This window comes from Carassius gibelio, chromosome B3 (assembly GCF_023724105.1).
Source record: "Carassius gibelio isolate Cgi1373 ecotype wild population from Czech Republic chromosome B3, carGib1.2-hapl.c, whole genome shotgun sequence".
NCBI classification, from domain to species: domain Eukaryota; kingdom Metazoa; phylum Chordata; class Actinopteri; order Cypriniformes; family Cyprinidae; genus Carassius; species Carassius gibelio.
Window position 1 is genome coordinate 27,557,131 of NC_068398.1, and position 17,403 is coordinate 27,574,533.

The following is a 17,403-nucleotide window of genomic DNA, read 5'->3' on the forward strand; positions in this document are numbered from 1 at the left end:
GTGAGTGCTCAGCGCAAGGCATTTATACTATACTAAAAAAGTGCAATGCATGAAAAATGTGAACGTGAACATTACAGACTATATCTAATGTGCCATTACTAACATATTAGATGTCTGATCTGTTATCTGGCAAAAATAAAATTATTCTCTATTATCAACTTAGTGTATTAATTATTCCATAGAAAAAAAATTAAGAATAACGTGTGAATTTAATCTGAGGTATAGCAAATGGCAGAGAAGTGAATATAGCCTAATTATATATAATATGAACTACATTTACATACTAGTTTATTTCTATGCTCATTATTTATATAGGTCATCACTTAATCCTAAAGTCATGTCAAAGTTATGTTAATGTAAAATTGTTTTTTAGAGAGTTAATCTGTAATGTATAAATGTATGTACACTGAAGACTATGGGTAGAATAATTAACACTGATTTGAGGAATATATTTTGTGCCTTCGGGGTGAGATGGGGTAAAGTATTACAAAAGTCCCCTGGGGACATCTTGCCCCAAAATAATAGGTTGCTTTGTTTATTGATGTTAAACATAAACATTTGAAATTCATTGATATTTAAGTTGGTGTTATTTAATAATTCCACAGCATATAACAATCCTGTTAACCCCAAAAGATCATATATGCCATAGCTTATGTGGACTTCTTTCCCAATCTTACCCTATATAAGTGTGTGTGTGTGTGCTATATATATATATATATATATATATATATATATATATATATATATATATATATATATATGTGTATATGTATGTATGTATGTATATATATGTATATGTATATATATATATATATATATATATATATATATATATATATATATATATACATAAAAATATGTATATATATATATATATATAGGCTATATATGTGTATATGTGTGTGTGTGTGTGTGTGTGTGTGTTAATTTTAGGATGCACAAAATTATAATGTCCTGAACTAGTGTGTTTCAGAGGCTTATTTTGGCACTTTGTTGCGCCTTTTCAGCTTTTGAATTTATTTTAAGGTTATTTTCAAAACAGCAATTCGCCCCCAAAACAAGTTTCCACTGTGTCCCAGATAGAGCGCCTCTCTTAGAGAACAGCTCACCAGCTTTTGGAAGACCATTATCCTTTTTTGCGGCTCCAGCAAGCACGTGTCAGAGAACAAAACCGTGCTATTGAAAACAAACAAACAAAAAAAAAAAAAAAACATAGAACATCTCGCAGCAATAAAAGAAGTCACATCCGTAGTTGCATTCACGTGAATCACTCTGGCGTCTTATTGTGGGTATGATTAATCATTCTCACCTATATAACAACACTGCGTGGCGCTACACGTGACAACCGGGTGGAAAACATAAAGGTATATGATTCACTGTGTGTCTGATGTTGTGAACTGACCACGCCTGTTGCTTCTATTTTCGGACTTTATCTTTATGGCAAGTGTCTGAATATTTGTGCTGAATCAGAATCATAATAAGCTTTATTGCTAAGTATGTTTACACATACGAGGAATTTGTTTTCGTGACAGAAGCTCCGCAGTGCAACAGAATGAACAATAAACAGAAACAGAACAATAAACACATAATAAAATAATAATAAAAAAATACATCTGTATTTTGACTATCGCGGACATGGTAGCCTGATAACAGTGCCTCTGCATAAGCACAGCAACCATAAGCAAGATGATAAATTCCTCGTCACGTTTGCACATCACGTTACCTGGACCAAACACCATGAGAGCGGGCACGCGCAGCATGTATCGCTTGAGTGGACTTATAGCTGCGCGCGCTTCGACTCCCAAGACTTGCGTTTGACACACCGCTGTGTTGTCACATGCAAAAACACTCCGTACGCGTTACACACACACACACTTCACATGGAGCGCACCGGTGTACCATAATCTAACCAGCATGGTCTTTGTTTATGTCACCAGACGCACAGTGTCTTGGTCAGTGCCAGATTTCAAAGACAAAACTAACCTGGTAATCAGAAACCCAACTGAATTATATATATATGTGTGTGTGTGTAGAAATAGTTTTTTTTCCAGAAAGTTATTTTAAAAGTTATGTATTAGTTTTGAAGTTATATAACGCCCCTCTGACACGCCCTAGTAAAATATTTAAAGCAATTGTTGTGAGACCATGGGCTTAAAAATGTGCTTGTATAAAGGCAGAATTAAATATTTAGTTGTAATGGTAAAGTCTAAAGTTTAAAATCTTTTAAAAGTCATCAAGTCCCTCAGAGATATTAAATTTGAGCTTTAAATATATGCAGGTTGCACATTTAGGCCTACTGACCTTATAAAAAAGGTTCTACGTTACGCTCTAAAAATAAAGGTTCTTTAATGTCATCTGGTTGGAATGTTCAAATGGCAATTAATAATATATTTTTGGTATGGGTGAATTTGTGTTTTAGTGCCGCTAAACCCCGTGGTATAAGCCTAAAAATGATGCACCTTGCGGAAAACTAGCTTTCGCTGATCTCATTTATGTAGCCTAGACTGTGCTTAATTGTGGCATTATTACATGTGATTCGTTTTAAAATGGAGGTGACACATCAAACCTTATGAGTCCTTTAAATAAACTTAATTGCTAACAATCTCTCCAGAAATCACCACACCTTGTCAGCCGTGCATATTTTTAGTAACGATGATCAATTTGCAAAGTACAGAATGATAATTAGCACTGGACTCATAGAGGCAAAGCTCAGTATATCTCAACTTTTCAGCTGTAGTTTTATCCCTGTGTTATGTTGTCCTCTGTGTGTTGTCTGGCGCACCAGCGCTCGTGCTCGACAACGTGAGGAAGTCTCAGTGCATGTTGAACACTCATCAGACTCTCATCACTGCGGTCTTCCTCCCTCCGGGAACACCAAAGACCTAGATGGGAAAACACTGACGCGTTCCTTAAGGATGAGCAAAGCAAGAGTATTAGAACATTTACAGGAAATGTCTTTTATATACATCATTTCACATCAGCCACATAAAGGATTCTTTAAGAGCTATTTGGAAAAATATGAAAGAGCTGATTAATCAATATTTATTCTAAAAATGACAACTAACATGAGACAGATAGGGGCGTGATTCATAGGGAGTGAGATCTGAACTTCATAAAAGTAAATACGATACTGTTTGACAAATGAGTACTTTTTAACAGAGGGTTTACACGCTCAAGTAACCACAAAAGTCACCAAAGTAACATGTATTTTCACCCAGCTGCAAGTAAACGATAGCGAAAGGGTTAATATGAGGAGGTAACGATAGCAACAGTGGCTGATTTTGTGCTTCTCTCAGTATCGGACTAAAATGTAACAAAATGCTGTAATTTTCACTATTATAGACGTTATTTGTTGTCGCTTGCGAAATCAAATGAGTGCGCCATGGGTGTAAACCGGGACGCTAATATTATAATGAGATCTCACTGCAACGTCACTGGCGCTCGTTTTTTCAGGCTTACCAAAACAAAGTTACTGGGTTAATTTGGTGCACTTTCATTGGTTGGTTGGTTGATGCGCCGTGGAACTGAAATAGCACTTAAAAACTTGAAAAATGTCTGATTTTTATGATATGTCACCGACCGTTAAGGTGATGTTGTGCGATTCGATCATATTTTTGTATTAGTAAAACGTTCCAAGTCCCGTCATTCCCGTTTTTAAAAATAAAAGCATATTTTCAATATCTTAAACTACTTTAAGTAGTTTAATATCAGCCGCTGCCGCGCGTCTTTTAACAACAAACGCATCTCTTAATTCAAACAGCGACAGGTTATTTTCGTCTCTTGGACGCGCCTGGGCTTTATTATGAAGCCGTTGTTCAGTCCTCAATCAAATATAATACACGCCATGCGAAGCTCTTCAACGCATCGACGCGGCGCAGAGAGACATGCGTCTCTGTTTGTGTGCGCGCTGCAGTCGCAGGGTCCCGTGTGCCATGTGAGTCGTCCCGCACAGGACACGGCTGCGCGCTCAGGAGTGTGAGGGGGGCGTGTCGTCCCCGGAGGCGGTCACCAGGCTGGTCCACGTGCGGGGGTGACTCAGCCCTGAAGTGGAGCAGTGAAGTGGGCGTCGACCCGGCGAGCCCTATTTTCGTGGAAAGTGAGTAGCCTCGGTCATGCACTGATGTAAACAACTCCGAGGTCTTACCGAGGGAAACCGAAGCCGTGTAATTGGGTTGTTGCTCTATTTAAACGTGGATTCACACAGACACACACGTTCCGGTTCTAAATTAACCATGGTTTAACTACAAATAAACCCCCCCCAAAACATGGTAACTAAATTAACCATGGTCCTGCTACACTAACCATAGTTTAACCATGAAAAAACCTGGTTACTACACTTTTACTAAAATAAAACCATTGTTGATTTTCGTAAGGGTTATCTACACTATCATGTAAGCTCTGTTTGACTTCTGACTTTATACAGTTATTCGCGCTGTAGACATGATTAGACGACTTGTTGTTGATAACTTACCACTATTCTTATTTTTTTTTATCCCTCATCTAACAGGTTTCTTCTGTGCTGGACTCGTAGAACAATCCGTTTTATTGTCAGTAAGTGGTCTATTGTTGCTCTTGTGTAGAACTGATAGAATCGTTTGCTCAGGAGCTTCATTGTCTTCTCGTGGTCTGGGTATGAATGTCAAAGCATATGTTATGTGATGATAAACATGTTCTTGTTCTTCTCAATCAAGTGGCTTTACGGTTTAGCTCCTTGGCACTGATGTGTTTTCTTTACAAGGCTAAGACCCCAGAGGAGCTTTAGATGGCCAACTGACCCTCCAGTGTGATCATCACAGAAAAAGAGTGAAAGCCATTAGGCCTGAAAACATACATTAAAAGTTTCAGATTTTAAACATTTCCCCAAACTGAAGGACGTGGAAACTCGGACTATGGGTGGTTCTGGTTTTGACTGGTTCCCTCAGTGCTGTAAAGCTGGGAAATAGACAAGAGAGCGAGGAATGAAAAGAGATCATTAAATCAAACATGAAGAAATTCAATTCTGAACACGTGAACCCATAACTGTTTCTCTGTGTAGATCATAGAGGTCATTTATATCACATGGGCCTAACTGAACTCCTACTGGCCTTGGTCTTGCATGATATAGCAGTATAAAATTGATAAGCCTTATCATGATATGCTACATGGCATAGCTGCTATTCCTGGAATCTTTCATCCACTCCCATATTTACTTACCTTGTGGGAAGTTACAAATTAACATTGTCCAAAAACAAATCACTTATTAACATTGCTACCAATCTGTACAACTTATAAAATAATGAATAAAAATCTTACTGTTCACATTTGATCAATTAGAGCAGTATTAGCTAGATGCATGTACAGGTGCATCTCAATAAATTAGAATCTTGTGGAAAAGTTCATTTCAGTAATTCAACTCAAATTGTGAAACTCATGCATTAAATTCAATGTCTTTGGTTCTTTTTATTGTGATGATTTTGGCTCACACTTAACAAAAACCTACTAATTCACTCTCTCAACAAATTGGAATACTTTATAAGACCAATTAAAAAAAAAAACATTTTTAGGGAATTGTTGGCCTTCTGGAAAGTATGTTCATTTACTGTACATGTACTCAATTCTTGGTAGGGCCTCCTTTTGCCTTAATTACTGCCTCAATTCAGCGTGGTATGGAGGTAATCAGTTTGTGGCAATGCTGAGGTGGTCTGAAGCCCAAGTTTCTTTGACACTGGCCTTCAGCTCATCTGCATTTTTTGGTCTCTTGTTTCTCCTCTACCTCTTGACAATAACCCATAGATTCTCTCTGGGGTTGAGGTCTGGTGAGTTTGCTGGCCAGTCAACCACACCAACACCATGGTCATTTAACCTACTTTTGGTGCTTTTGGCAGCGTGGGCAGGAGCCAAATCCTGCTGGAAAATGAAATCAGCATCTTCTAAAAGCTGGTCAGCAGAAGGAAGCATGAAGTGCTCCAAAATATCTTGGTAAACGGGTGCAGTGATTTTGGTTTTCAAAAAACATAATGGACCAACACCAGAAGATGACATTGCACCCCAAATCATCACAGACTGTGGAAACTTAACACTGGACTTCAAGCAACTTGGGCTATGAGCTTCTCCAGACTTCCTCCTGACTCTAGGACCTTGGTTTCAAAATGAAATACAAAACTTGCTGATTTTGATTAGTCCAGTTCTTCTTCTCCTTAGCCCAGGCAAGACGCCTCTGATGTTGTCTGTGGTTCAGCAAATTCCATGACACGTCTGTGTGCGGTGGCTCCTGATGCCTCGACACCAGCCTCAGTCCATTCCTTGTGAAGTTCACTCAAATTCTTGAATTGAGGCTGCAGTTCTCTTGGTTGGTTGTGCATCTTTTTCTTCCACACTTTTCCCTTCCACTCAACTTTCTGTTAACATGCTTGGATACAGCACTCTTTGGTAATGAATGTTTGCTGCTCCTGTGTTTTGAGTTGATCAGCTGATCGGCATGTCACCATATTCTGATTTGTTGAGATAGTGAATTGCTGGGTTTTTGTTAAATGTGAGCCAAAATCATCACAATTAAAAGAACCAAAGAGTTAAACTACTTAAGTCTGTGTGCATTTAATTAATTTGAATTACTGAAATTAATGAACTTTTCCACGACATTCTAATGTATTGAGATGCACCTGTAGTAGTTCTGCGAATGAGAATGACGAAACCTGACAAAGAGTGCACTCTAGTGGAGAAGAAAGATAATTACAGTTACACTCTGGGTCTCAAATCCCAGCTCCCCTTCGAAAAAAATAAATTAAATTAAATTAAACCAAGCTAAAGTGGTTTGCTGGTCTTCGCTTGTTTAAGATGTTCACTTTCCAAAAATGTAAATGCACCTTCCAAGGTTCCACTTTCAGTTTTGTGGTGTTTGCAGACACGCGTGTTGAAACCACACCTCCGGTGAATGAACTATAACCTCGTGCACAACGAGGAAGTGTTAGTACGGGATGGTGCTGATTTAATACATATCAGAGATTTACTCAAATATTGTCGTGCTGGAACCTAAAATAGATATACTATGACTAAAGTTAATCATTTTGTAAATGTAAAGAAAAAAACGGTAAAAACAAATTAACACCTTGTAAAAGGAATGTTTTATTTCATCTTAGTGTGCATACTGTCAGCCACACATACTGTTGTTTCTAAACCAGGTAAGCAAGAACTCGTTTTACAGCACGAAGCAGACATTTAGCTATTCTTGCTCATATATTGTCGAATTATGAAGCTAAAAAAATAAATAAAAATCTGATCTCTCACAGGGTCGCACTCGCTATGGGTCTTTGCTACATTTTTGACCGGAGACAGTTCAGTGCCCTTCCCAGAGTTCACTGCAGTTGTGATGCTGGATGATATTGTCATCGGTCGCTATAACGGAGATGAGAGAAGTTTTGTCCCGGTGACGGTGCAAGAATCCGTTAATGTCACGGAGCAAACGACTATTTCAACAGTCTTTAAAGGCATACACGAGGGCATGAAAACCAAAGCATACTATTTAATCGATTACCTAAATTATACAAGAGGTAATTATTCTCTAATGGGCTTGCGTTGTTCTCTTGAGAGTGCATGAAAAAGTTTCTGTGCATTGTGTAGGCTACATGCAATCAAATCAAAAATTGGAATTCACTAGGATTAAAAATAAATACATAAAATACTTTCCATTTCTAAAATAATTGCTGTTCTTTTAAAAATTCTATTCATAAAATAATCTTGAAAAACTGTTTTCATAAAAAATATTAAACAGCATAACTAATTTTAACACTGATGATAATTATAAGAAATTGATAAAAAAAAAATCAGCATATTAGAATGATTTCTTAACGATCATGTGATGCTGAAAATTCAGCTTTTGCTTCACAGGAATACATGATGTTTTAATATCCAAACAGAAATAAGTTAATTTAAATTCACAATATTATTATTTGTACTGTAATATTCGACCAAACAAAGACTTATTAAAAAAAAAGAAAGAAAATCATACCCAAACCATTTCAATGGCAGATAACCTTATTGTTAGTGAACTACTGTGACTGTTAGCAAAATCAAGTTTTTTTTTTTTTTTCAATTCTCTGTGAGTCAATTTTCATCTTCAAGAATTGTCTAAAAACACTTCACTTTCTTTTTCTATTCTTAAAAAATGCCCCTTTTGGACTAGCACTCTATGTATAACAGCTTGTAACACAAACACTAGCTTCTCTAATCTTTTTTTATTCTATCTATTTGTTTTCTTTTTTAATATACAAATAACAAAAGAAAAAAATGTATTCATATGATTAAAAAAAAAAAACTTGCTATGTGTTCTGCATTAAGCTAAATGAGACTTTTTATAGCACTTGTATATCATTGCTCTTTTGTTGATTTTGTTTGCTTCTATTGTCCTCATCTGTAAGTCGTTTTGGATAACAGTGTCTGCTAAATGACTAAATGTTAATGTAATCTCATAACCAGAATTGTGAATCCTTACATATTGTGTATCAGAGACTCTGTATTTCTTCCCAAGGCCTTCACGTGCAGCAGAGGATGATTGGATGTGAACTTCTCCGTGATGAGCCTGGCCGAATGATGACGCTGGAGGCCTTTAATGGCGAGAGTGGCTTTGAACGCCGCTATAACGTTCAAGGAGACCAGCACACTGACTGGAAATGGCCTGTCATAAAGAGTAGGGCACAGCTGGAGTACGACACGTGGCTCTATGCCCACTTTTACCGGCCCTTGTGCATTAGCCAGCTTAAGAAATATCTAAAAAAGGAGCAGAAGCGTGTGATGGCAAAAGGTCAGTTAATGTAACCTCCAAAAAATGCACTGCGTTTGGTTTGAAAAATGATGAAAAATGATTAATGATGGGTGTCCTGCTCAACGTGTTCACTCTTTCCTTGACAGTAAAGCCCAGAGTGAGAGTGATTAAACGCTATCGCAGGGAGGCAGGTGGAGTTCAGGTGACCTGCCTGGCCACTGGGTTTTACCCACGTCACATTAATCTGACCCTGCTTCAAGATGGCCAGCCAGTTAATGAAGAGAGGATCACAGGAGGTGCACTGCTGCCCAACCCTGATGGGACCTATCAGATGAGGAAGAGTGTGGAGCTCAGCGCCGAAGAACAACGAGAGAGACACACCTACACTTGTTCTGTAACTCACCTTAGCCTGGACAACAAGCTTGACATCAGTATAGGTATGGCAATCTGATACAAATTGCAATCTTTCCACTAATAACTATCTATATTTTATATATATATATATATATATATATATATATATATAATTATTTATTTTTTTTTGTATATTTTTAGAACCTGGTCCTGATCCTGTTATCATAGTTCCCGCTGTACTTCTATTGCTGTTTGTTTTTGGATTCCTGGCTGTCTTTAAAATATGGAGGAAGAGATATTCACAGCCTGAGCAGGTACACATACACTCACTGTTTCACTAATATATCAGATTCACATGGCTCTGCTGGCCAGGCTTCATAATTGTATTTCTGTCTTCATATTGCAGATCATCTACATACCTACCTCAGGTTTGTCCTGTAATCTGCTACGATATATTTATGCATTTGTTATTAAGAAAGATAGACATGTACATTTACGAATGTGGGTTTATTTGATTATTATTATTTTTCCTCAGCAGCTGATGACCAAACAGCAGAACAGCAGATGTGACCTGGCTGTAAAGTGCCACCAAATGATCTGTTCACATTTACAGACTGAAAGCATCTTGTAGTATCTATAAACTGACTGAACTGAAAAAATTTGAATCAGTATTTTTTTTTCTTAACATCTGTTAACATCACGAGAAATTAAGTATTACTCATATATACATGTGTGTGTTGATATGTATCTTTCTCTCTCTTTATATATATATATATATATATATATATATATATATATATATATATATATATATATATATAACATATCCTTTCAAAAGAATGTGTTACTTGTATATTTTTACATTCATTTGACAGTTTGGCACGTTTTTTTTTCTTCTTTTAAGAAAAAAAAATACTGTTTTATCATGCATATTGATTTGTTCTCTATCATATTTTTGAATATTTCAGTATTTTTTTACGATATTCATAAGTTTTACAAAATAATGTTTTTGGTTAATAGGCTAGTAGTAACTGTATGTATCTGACAGGTTTCCTCTAATACCAAGTTTTTTGAACACACCTGTGTATTTTAGCATTGCTGTTTGCCAGATTGCATTGCCAACAAATCAGTCAAAACAAATAAACACCTCAGTATTTATTTAATCAGGTTCGGTATATTTAGCCTGCTTGTAAAACTGTCTTTCAGTAGTGCGCTAAATAAACATTTGTTTTAATCATCTGTGAATTCTTTAAAAGTTGTCACGATCTTATTCATATTTACCGTAATGTTGCAATGCGTTTTAAAACTTGAATGTTAAATCTTCAGTTCATCTCTGCATGATGTCAAAACGCAAACCTTGAAGCGCGCGCCACGAAATGTTGCTCCGCAAGAGTCCAATCAGATTCCAGACGTACCGCGCATGCGCCGTGTGCGCAGATTCAAACAACATCGGAAAGTGGGCCAAAGGAAGGTGATAGGTGAGTTCGGACGGGGGCCAGGGAAATTTAAATAAAATGTCGATACGATATGGTTGCAATATGCTTCGTTCAGCATTTAGATAAACAGCACGATTGCATGACTTAAAATGGCGTCATCGTCCCTCAAGAGCAGACGAAGGGAACTGCCGAAATGATTGTAATTGTTTTTTCTGTATATCTAAAATGGTGGACGCTGCCTGTGCCCACAAAATAGGTCGTGTATGACTCTGGAGTTCCAGTATAGATTAAAAACAACAACTCCCAGTTGCATGCATGTAAACAGTGATCGGACGATGTGCTTCCTGAAACAGTAAACACAATGGATGCAACACTCAACAGATAGGAAGCCAAGGGTACTTCAAGTTACATCAGCGTTATACCATATACATTATTTTGGAATTACGATCATACAATATGTTTCTATAAATGACATTTTTCCTCTTAGATTCATGTGCTTTCAATTTTCAGAAAACAAAGCATCGTATATCAGTCATATCAGTATACCTAGCTTTTAATTTTGCCTTCCTAAGAAACAAATTATGGTCAAATTGTGCAATAAAACTCAAGTTTTTGTGTTGTTCCCCCAGAATGGCTATAGAAAAGGGGCCCAAAGGACACACATTCAGCCTTTCTCAAATCCTCCTCATCTATAGAGGTGGGTGTTGGTAAAACAGCTCCAACTGGAGCAAGTCGCGATGACTATGCGATCCACCATGTTCACGAGTGGAGGACACAGACTGGACACGAGCCTCAGCAAGAAGCCAGCGAGAGCCCATGAATCCCTGAAGAAGGAGAGTCACGACTTCGCCACCCATGTGCTGAGCACCATCCACAACAGCGGAAATCAAAAGCATCACCTGCTCAGCAAAGCAAATATCAGCCGCCGGGACGTGCTGAGCTCTCCTGACCAGTCTCCAAAAGGGAACCTCGGGCAGGAGGAGAACTGGGAGACGCTGGGGGCCTTGACACTCCCGTCAACCAAGCAGATGGGGGCCGAAGGTTCCCCGGTCAAGAGCAAATCACTGTTTTGTCAGGCCAGTCAAAAGCACGTGGGGAAGATGGATCCCACGGTATCAAATGGCAGCAATCTGCGGCGAGAAGTGGGGGCGGTCGTGGGGGTCCCCTCACCGGAGAACAGTCCCGATGGGAAGCGTCGTAATGTGAGGAAAGGCTCCGGCCTCGTGGACACGCAGACCAGCTGCATCCGACAGATCCTGCTGCTGCAGCTGGAGCTGATTGAACAGCAGCAGAAGCAGCTGCACAACAAGAGCAAAGAGATCGATGACCTCAAAGCTGAGAAAGAGATGGTACGCTCTCTACGCTGACAGTTTGCCACTTTTCCCCCTGCTTTTATGAAATGAAGTGTTAAATGATGGGCCTGTGTTAAACTGGGTGCATTCAGAGTTTCCTGCTTGTTGTTTGGTAACACTTGTTTCTTGTTTCACCTATTGGTCCGAAGCTGATGTTTAATACACAGCCTAACACAGGTGTGTGTTTGTAGCTAATGGCCCGAATTGAACTCATGGAGCGTCGGCTGCAGATGGTGAGAAAAGAGGGTACGCAGTCCCGTCCTTCTCAGGCGCCTCGTCGAAAGGAACCTGAGGCTGCTGCCACAGAGGACGTCCAGAAATCTGAGGGGCGGGTCCAAACCCCAAAGCTGATGCAATTTGGAAGAAGAGGAAAAAGCCTGAAAAGGTATGATCATGACTTTTTCTCTAATTATATAAAGATTTATTCCAAGGATAGTTCACCCAAAAATTCATCATCAATTACTTGTCCTCATGTCGTTTGTTTACTCAAAAGAAGTCATGAGGGTGTGTATGTAAAGACAACATTTTAATTTGTGGGTGAGCTATCCTCATTATTTCCAACTGTAGGGCAGTCAAGGTGGCTGAAAAACTAAAATCGCATTTTGTGCTTAAATGTTATCTTTATTTAAATTATATTCAAATTTAAAAGGAGTATTCTCACTAAATAGATTTTGGCTTCTCTTCTAAAGCCACAAGAGGGCGCATGGAGCGAAATATTACTAATGGACATTTATTCAAAGCAAAAAAAATAAAAATAACAGGACTATCTTTGCAAAAAGTGCATTATGTTTAAAACTTAAAACATAATTAGCTTAAACAATAAGAACCAAAACAGCATCACGTATGTGTGCAAAAATTAATACAAAGGATTAAAAAACAGAGAGTACTTTTGTAAAATTAAAAACATGAAACGAAGAGGGATGGGGAAAAACCAACAAAAGCATTAAATTGCAACAACACTGTTTATCATCGTTGCATCTTGTGTGCCACTGATAAGGCTGCCTGACGCACACCTAAAATTTGCATGCAACGTTTTTGCATTCAAACTTGGATTTTTTTTTTAATTCGACAAATATTCAAAATTCAAAATTTGACAGCCCTAATGTGCTGTAGCTAACGAGATGAGAATTGATTAAACTAAATAAGTTTTATGTTTTCACCCTCTCAAAGGAGGTTTCTTTTCCAGGACTCCCGGATGAGTAGGTCACGACGTGGGCAGCCCAGGTCACCACCACCACCACAGGACGGCCCAGCTCAGGAGGAGGAGCCCCAGGAAGAGACGGGGCCTGAATTTCAGTCTCAGTCAGAGGAACTGCCCTACCTGACTACCACAGAGATGTACCTGTGCCGCTGGCATCAGCCGCCTCCGTCCCCTCGTCGAGACCCCTCACCTGTGCATGAGGACACAGTTGCAGGTTGGGAGAAATGAATGTCATTTCTCTGTTAAAGAAATATTTCACCCAAAAAGGAAAATTTTGTCCTCATTTACCCACCCTCATGTTGTTCCAAACCTGCATATGTTATAACTTAGGTAGAACACAAAAGAAGATATTTTGAAGAACCAAAAAGTTGATGGTTCACCAAATGACTCCCATAATAATAGGGAAAGAAATACTATGGAAGTCAATGGGGACTGTTAACTGTTTGATTACCACTAATCTTCACAATGTTTAAGAACTTAAGAAAGAAACTCATACAGGTTTGGAACGACATGAGGGTGAGTAAATAATGACACAATCTTTGGATGAAATATTCCTTTAATAATTTTAATCACATATATTGATCATAGAGAATACTTAAGATCCTCAAAAATGTATCATTATTCACCATATGTAGTTCCTTCTTGGCGGGAGAGTATCTTAGAGCCACTGGGGCAGAAAGAGGCGTCAGACATCCCTGAGGTTAGTAAGACCCATAAGCATCCCAAGAGGCAAAGTTGGTGTGGAGCTGTATTTTCTGTGAATCAAGATGCTGCTTCACTCTGAATGCATATATATTTATTTAAAGGGATAGTTCTCTCAAAAATGAAAACCTTCAACGTGTCAGTTATGTTGCTGTCTATGGAGGGTCAGAAAGCTCTCAGATTTCATTAAAAATATCTTTTAAAAAATTTTTGAAGATGAAAAAAGGTTTTACAGGTTCGGAATAACATGAAGGTGAGTAATTAAAGACATAATTTTCATGTTTGTTTGAACTATCCCTTTAATTAAATCACAGCCTTTGCGATTTCATACTCCTATCCCAATTTTGGTTTTATTTGAATGAAATGTTCCACCTTAATGATGCATGTACATGCTCATACTTTCTTCTGTGCAGTGTCTAGATGATAATGTCTTTCTGAAGAGGCATTCAAAACTTGAGCTGGATGAGAAGAGGAGGAAGAGGTGATGCTTGTTTTATTTTTCTTCTATATAGTATCAGATAGATTAGAGCAGCTCTTGTCAAAGTCTGGACTCCGGTCCGGAGATAATTCAGTCTGGACCTGCCTCCACTTCATATTTAAATAGCACTCTTGTCACTCAAACCTCTGTGGCACACAAACACAGGGGTGCACAAACCAGTGTTGCACTGTTTACCGTCTCTTTTGTAAGACCAAGCACATAGCAGCTAAGGTTTCAGCTTTCCTGACACAGCTCTGCTTTCTCAGCCGGCAGAGTTAGCAGCACATTCATCTGACTTGTGAATTAATGAGTACAAAACAGCGTTTCCAAAAACATATCACTCTTGACTGTCTGGGCATATGAGCATGAATTTAGTTCGTCTGTAAATATGGACATAGTTTATTACACACAGACAATTGTGCTGCATGTACATATATAAAAGAAAGTAATAGGCCTGCAGTTCACTACTGTATAACCGTGTATTGCATTTATAATTCAACGTTTTAGCAATTCAGTTAAAGTGACTGCAGGTTACATAGAATTACTATTTCAGAAATATGTAAATGAGAACTGTTTTAATGGGCATTTAGTTGTACAAAAATGCACTATGTAACAGTTCAGAGAGTAAATGCAACGTCATGCATCTAGTAATTAGCACATATAAAGTTGAAGTTAGAAGCATTTTTATCAAAAACTAACATTTCGGACCTTTTGACCCGTGAATGTAAATTTTGAGAACCCCCTGGATTGAAGCATTTGCAGATCTATCCCATAATCTCATTGGTCTCATTCAGGTGGGATATCCAGCGTATTCGTGAGCAGAGGATGTTTCAGCGCCTGCAGCAGAGGATGAACAGGAGGAAGGTCATTCAGGAGAGTGAACCAGAGCTGCGCTCCTTCTATCCAGACCCTGAGGATGGTATGTCAGCTGATGCCTTTTTCCCAGCATGCCTGAGAACTATTTGGTCTGCTCACTGACAGTGCTTGTTTCTGTGTTTGTCCTCAGTGGAGTCTATTATGGTGACCCCCTTCCTGCCAGTGGTGGCTTTTGGACGACCTCTGCCCAACCTGAAACAGCAGTAAGTTCAATATCTGTTTTTTCCATGTTGTTAATAATGTACGTCTTGTTTTGATTGCAATACATATTTACATTTAAACAGAAACTTTGACCTGCCCTGGCTGGATGAGCGTAGTCGCTGTCGGGCAGAGGTGACTAAGAAACGGACGCCTCATCGAACATGTCGCAAATGAAACCGTCGCAAGGAAGCTCCTTCCGAAATCTTAGCCTTGTGGTCTCATCTCGCGTACACACCTGTATTGCACTTTGGATCTTCAGAAGCAGATTGAAGGGTGAATTTTGGATCTGAAGCCCCCTGCAAGCTCTCCCAACAACACCCCCATGATCATAGTGCAGAGTGGAACACTTCAGTGTTTACCATTGTGTCATACTTGGACCAAAGCTTCTACCGTAACACACCGAGAGCTGCCGTAAAAGATCAAAACTGTACATGCTGCGCTTTTTGGTCTGTGAGTTCTGTCAGTCGCATAAAGGGAAAAATTATGAAAACCGGTAACGGAAGCAATTGTTGTAACGTAACGCTTTTGTTCCAAGGAAATGTGTAAGATACGTGTAACTAAAGAAATTATTTCAGATATTAAAACGAGTCATATATGGATATACCGTGTTTTCATGTCTTTTAATGAAGGATTGTATTGAAAGCTTAATCACAGAAATCATCTTGACTTTTATGTTTGGCTAAGAATTTTTTTTTTTTACTGGAATCAGATTCAACCAGGCAAAAGTGTTTGATGCAGACAGCAGTCATCAGTTTTAAGAGTATTAACCTATCCTTCATGTGAGAAATTGAAATCTATAAAAAATATAAGTACTGTGGAATGTGACAAGCCCTAAAATTGTCAGAAAAATTGTTCTACCACCGTGTAACATATAAGAAGCATATTCCATGTCCCTGCTAGACACAAACAATAGAAACCTTCACAGAACTTCTAATGGTTTTACTGGTTATAATGGGAATTGTATTGGTTTTAATGGGATCTGTAATGGTCTCTACTGGTAATTTTTCGCCTTCAATTGCTGGCTTGTTAAAACCACTAAATCCTGATGCAATATGTCCCAAAAGACACTAAAGGAAACATTTTCTTTTAATTTTCTTAAAAATTGAAGGTTTGTAACGGTATCTGTAGTGGAAACCATTAGAATTTCTGTGATGGTTTCCAATTTTTTTCAGTAGGGATATGTATGTGTGTGTATATATATATATATATATATATATATATATATATATATATATATATATATATATATATATATATATATATATATATATATATATTATTTTGCTATTATGGTCCTACATTTAAAATAAATAAATAAAACAAATTGCAATGCAAATTGGTGTTTTTGTGCTCCATAGTGTTTCAAATAAGTGGTAATACCATTGTATTTTGTTGTTCTTCAAAAGTAATGAAAATATAATGGTACTGAAAAAAGTCCTGCTTCCTTCTGCTGACCAGCTTTTTGAAGATGCTGATTTCATTTTCCAGCACCAAAAGTTGGTTAAATGACCATGGTGTTGGTGTGAAAAAAAAATGTATTTAATACACAAGTGTCACAATTTGAGTTGAATTACTGAAATTAACTTTTCCACGACATTCTAATTTATTGAGATGCACTTGTACATTTAATAATGAGTGGGAAACAGTAACTTAACGTGGTTCTAGACTTAGAGCTACTGATTTTTTTTATTAAACAATACAAACAATAAAACCTTAAGGCAATATAATTACAATTATACACAAAGTGGAAAAAAAAATACAAGAATACACACATTCTTGTTTTCAGAGTAATATAAAAATGGTAATAAAATTACATTTTCAGCTTTAGGAAAACACAAAGGATGAATACAGAAATAGTTTTCATAGCTTTCAAACTAGCAGAACTTGACAGTCTAGACAGTCACCTTCTGTTTGTGAACGTGAAGCTTAGCTAACAGAAAACAAATTAATTATGTAATATTTAAGTTACCGTATTCTTAAAGTAAAGAAGAAAAGTCACTTACAAAATAAGATTGAATAAACATTAAACAATTTGACCAACATTTTTCTGTGTAGGTGCATTGCCA

General features: G+C 37.8%; 2 protein-coding genes across 3 annotated transcripts; both read left to right on the plus strand.

The window, feature by feature from the left end:
- The first annotated feature begins 6,800 nt into the window (after positions 1-6,800).
- On the plus strand, positions 6,801-9,852 carry LOC127953290 (major histocompatibility complex class I-related gene protein). 2 transcript variants are annotated; one of them, XM_052552333.1, is made up of 7 exons: positions 6,801-7,157; positions 7,266-7,526; positions 8,504-8,776; positions 8,884-9,174; positions 9,293-9,405; positions 9,498-9,519; positions 9,627-9,852. In XM_052552333.1, the coding sequence occupies exons 1-7, from the start codon at positions 7,097-7,099 to the stop codon at positions 9,659-9,661; spliced, it is 1,056 nt and encodes a 351-aa protein (XP_052408293.1). In that variant the 5' UTR covers positions 6,801-7,096; the 3' UTR covers positions 9,662-9,852. The 2 variants fall into 2 exon arrangements, with proteins under 2 accessions (XP_052408293.1, XP_052408294.1); XM_052552334.1 differs by having other exon boundaries at positions 6,803-7,157; positions 9,630-9,852.
- A 565-nt stretch (positions 9,853-10,417) lies between these two features.
- msl1a (MSL complex subunit 1a) lies at positions 10,418-15,934 on the plus strand. The gene is made up of 9 exons (XM_052553015.1): positions 10,418-10,569; positions 11,157-11,876; positions 12,071-12,264; positions 13,050-13,294; positions 13,716-13,780; positions 14,196-14,263; positions 15,055-15,179; positions 15,267-15,339; positions 15,421-15,934. Exons 2-9 carry the CDS (start codon positions 11,265-11,267, stop codon positions 15,509-15,511), a joined length of 1,473 nt encoding a protein of 490 aa, XP_052408975.1. The 5' UTR covers positions 10,418-10,569; positions 11,157-11,264; the 3' UTR covers positions 15,512-15,934.
- The last annotated feature ends 1,469 nt before the right edge of the window (positions 15,935-17,403 follow it).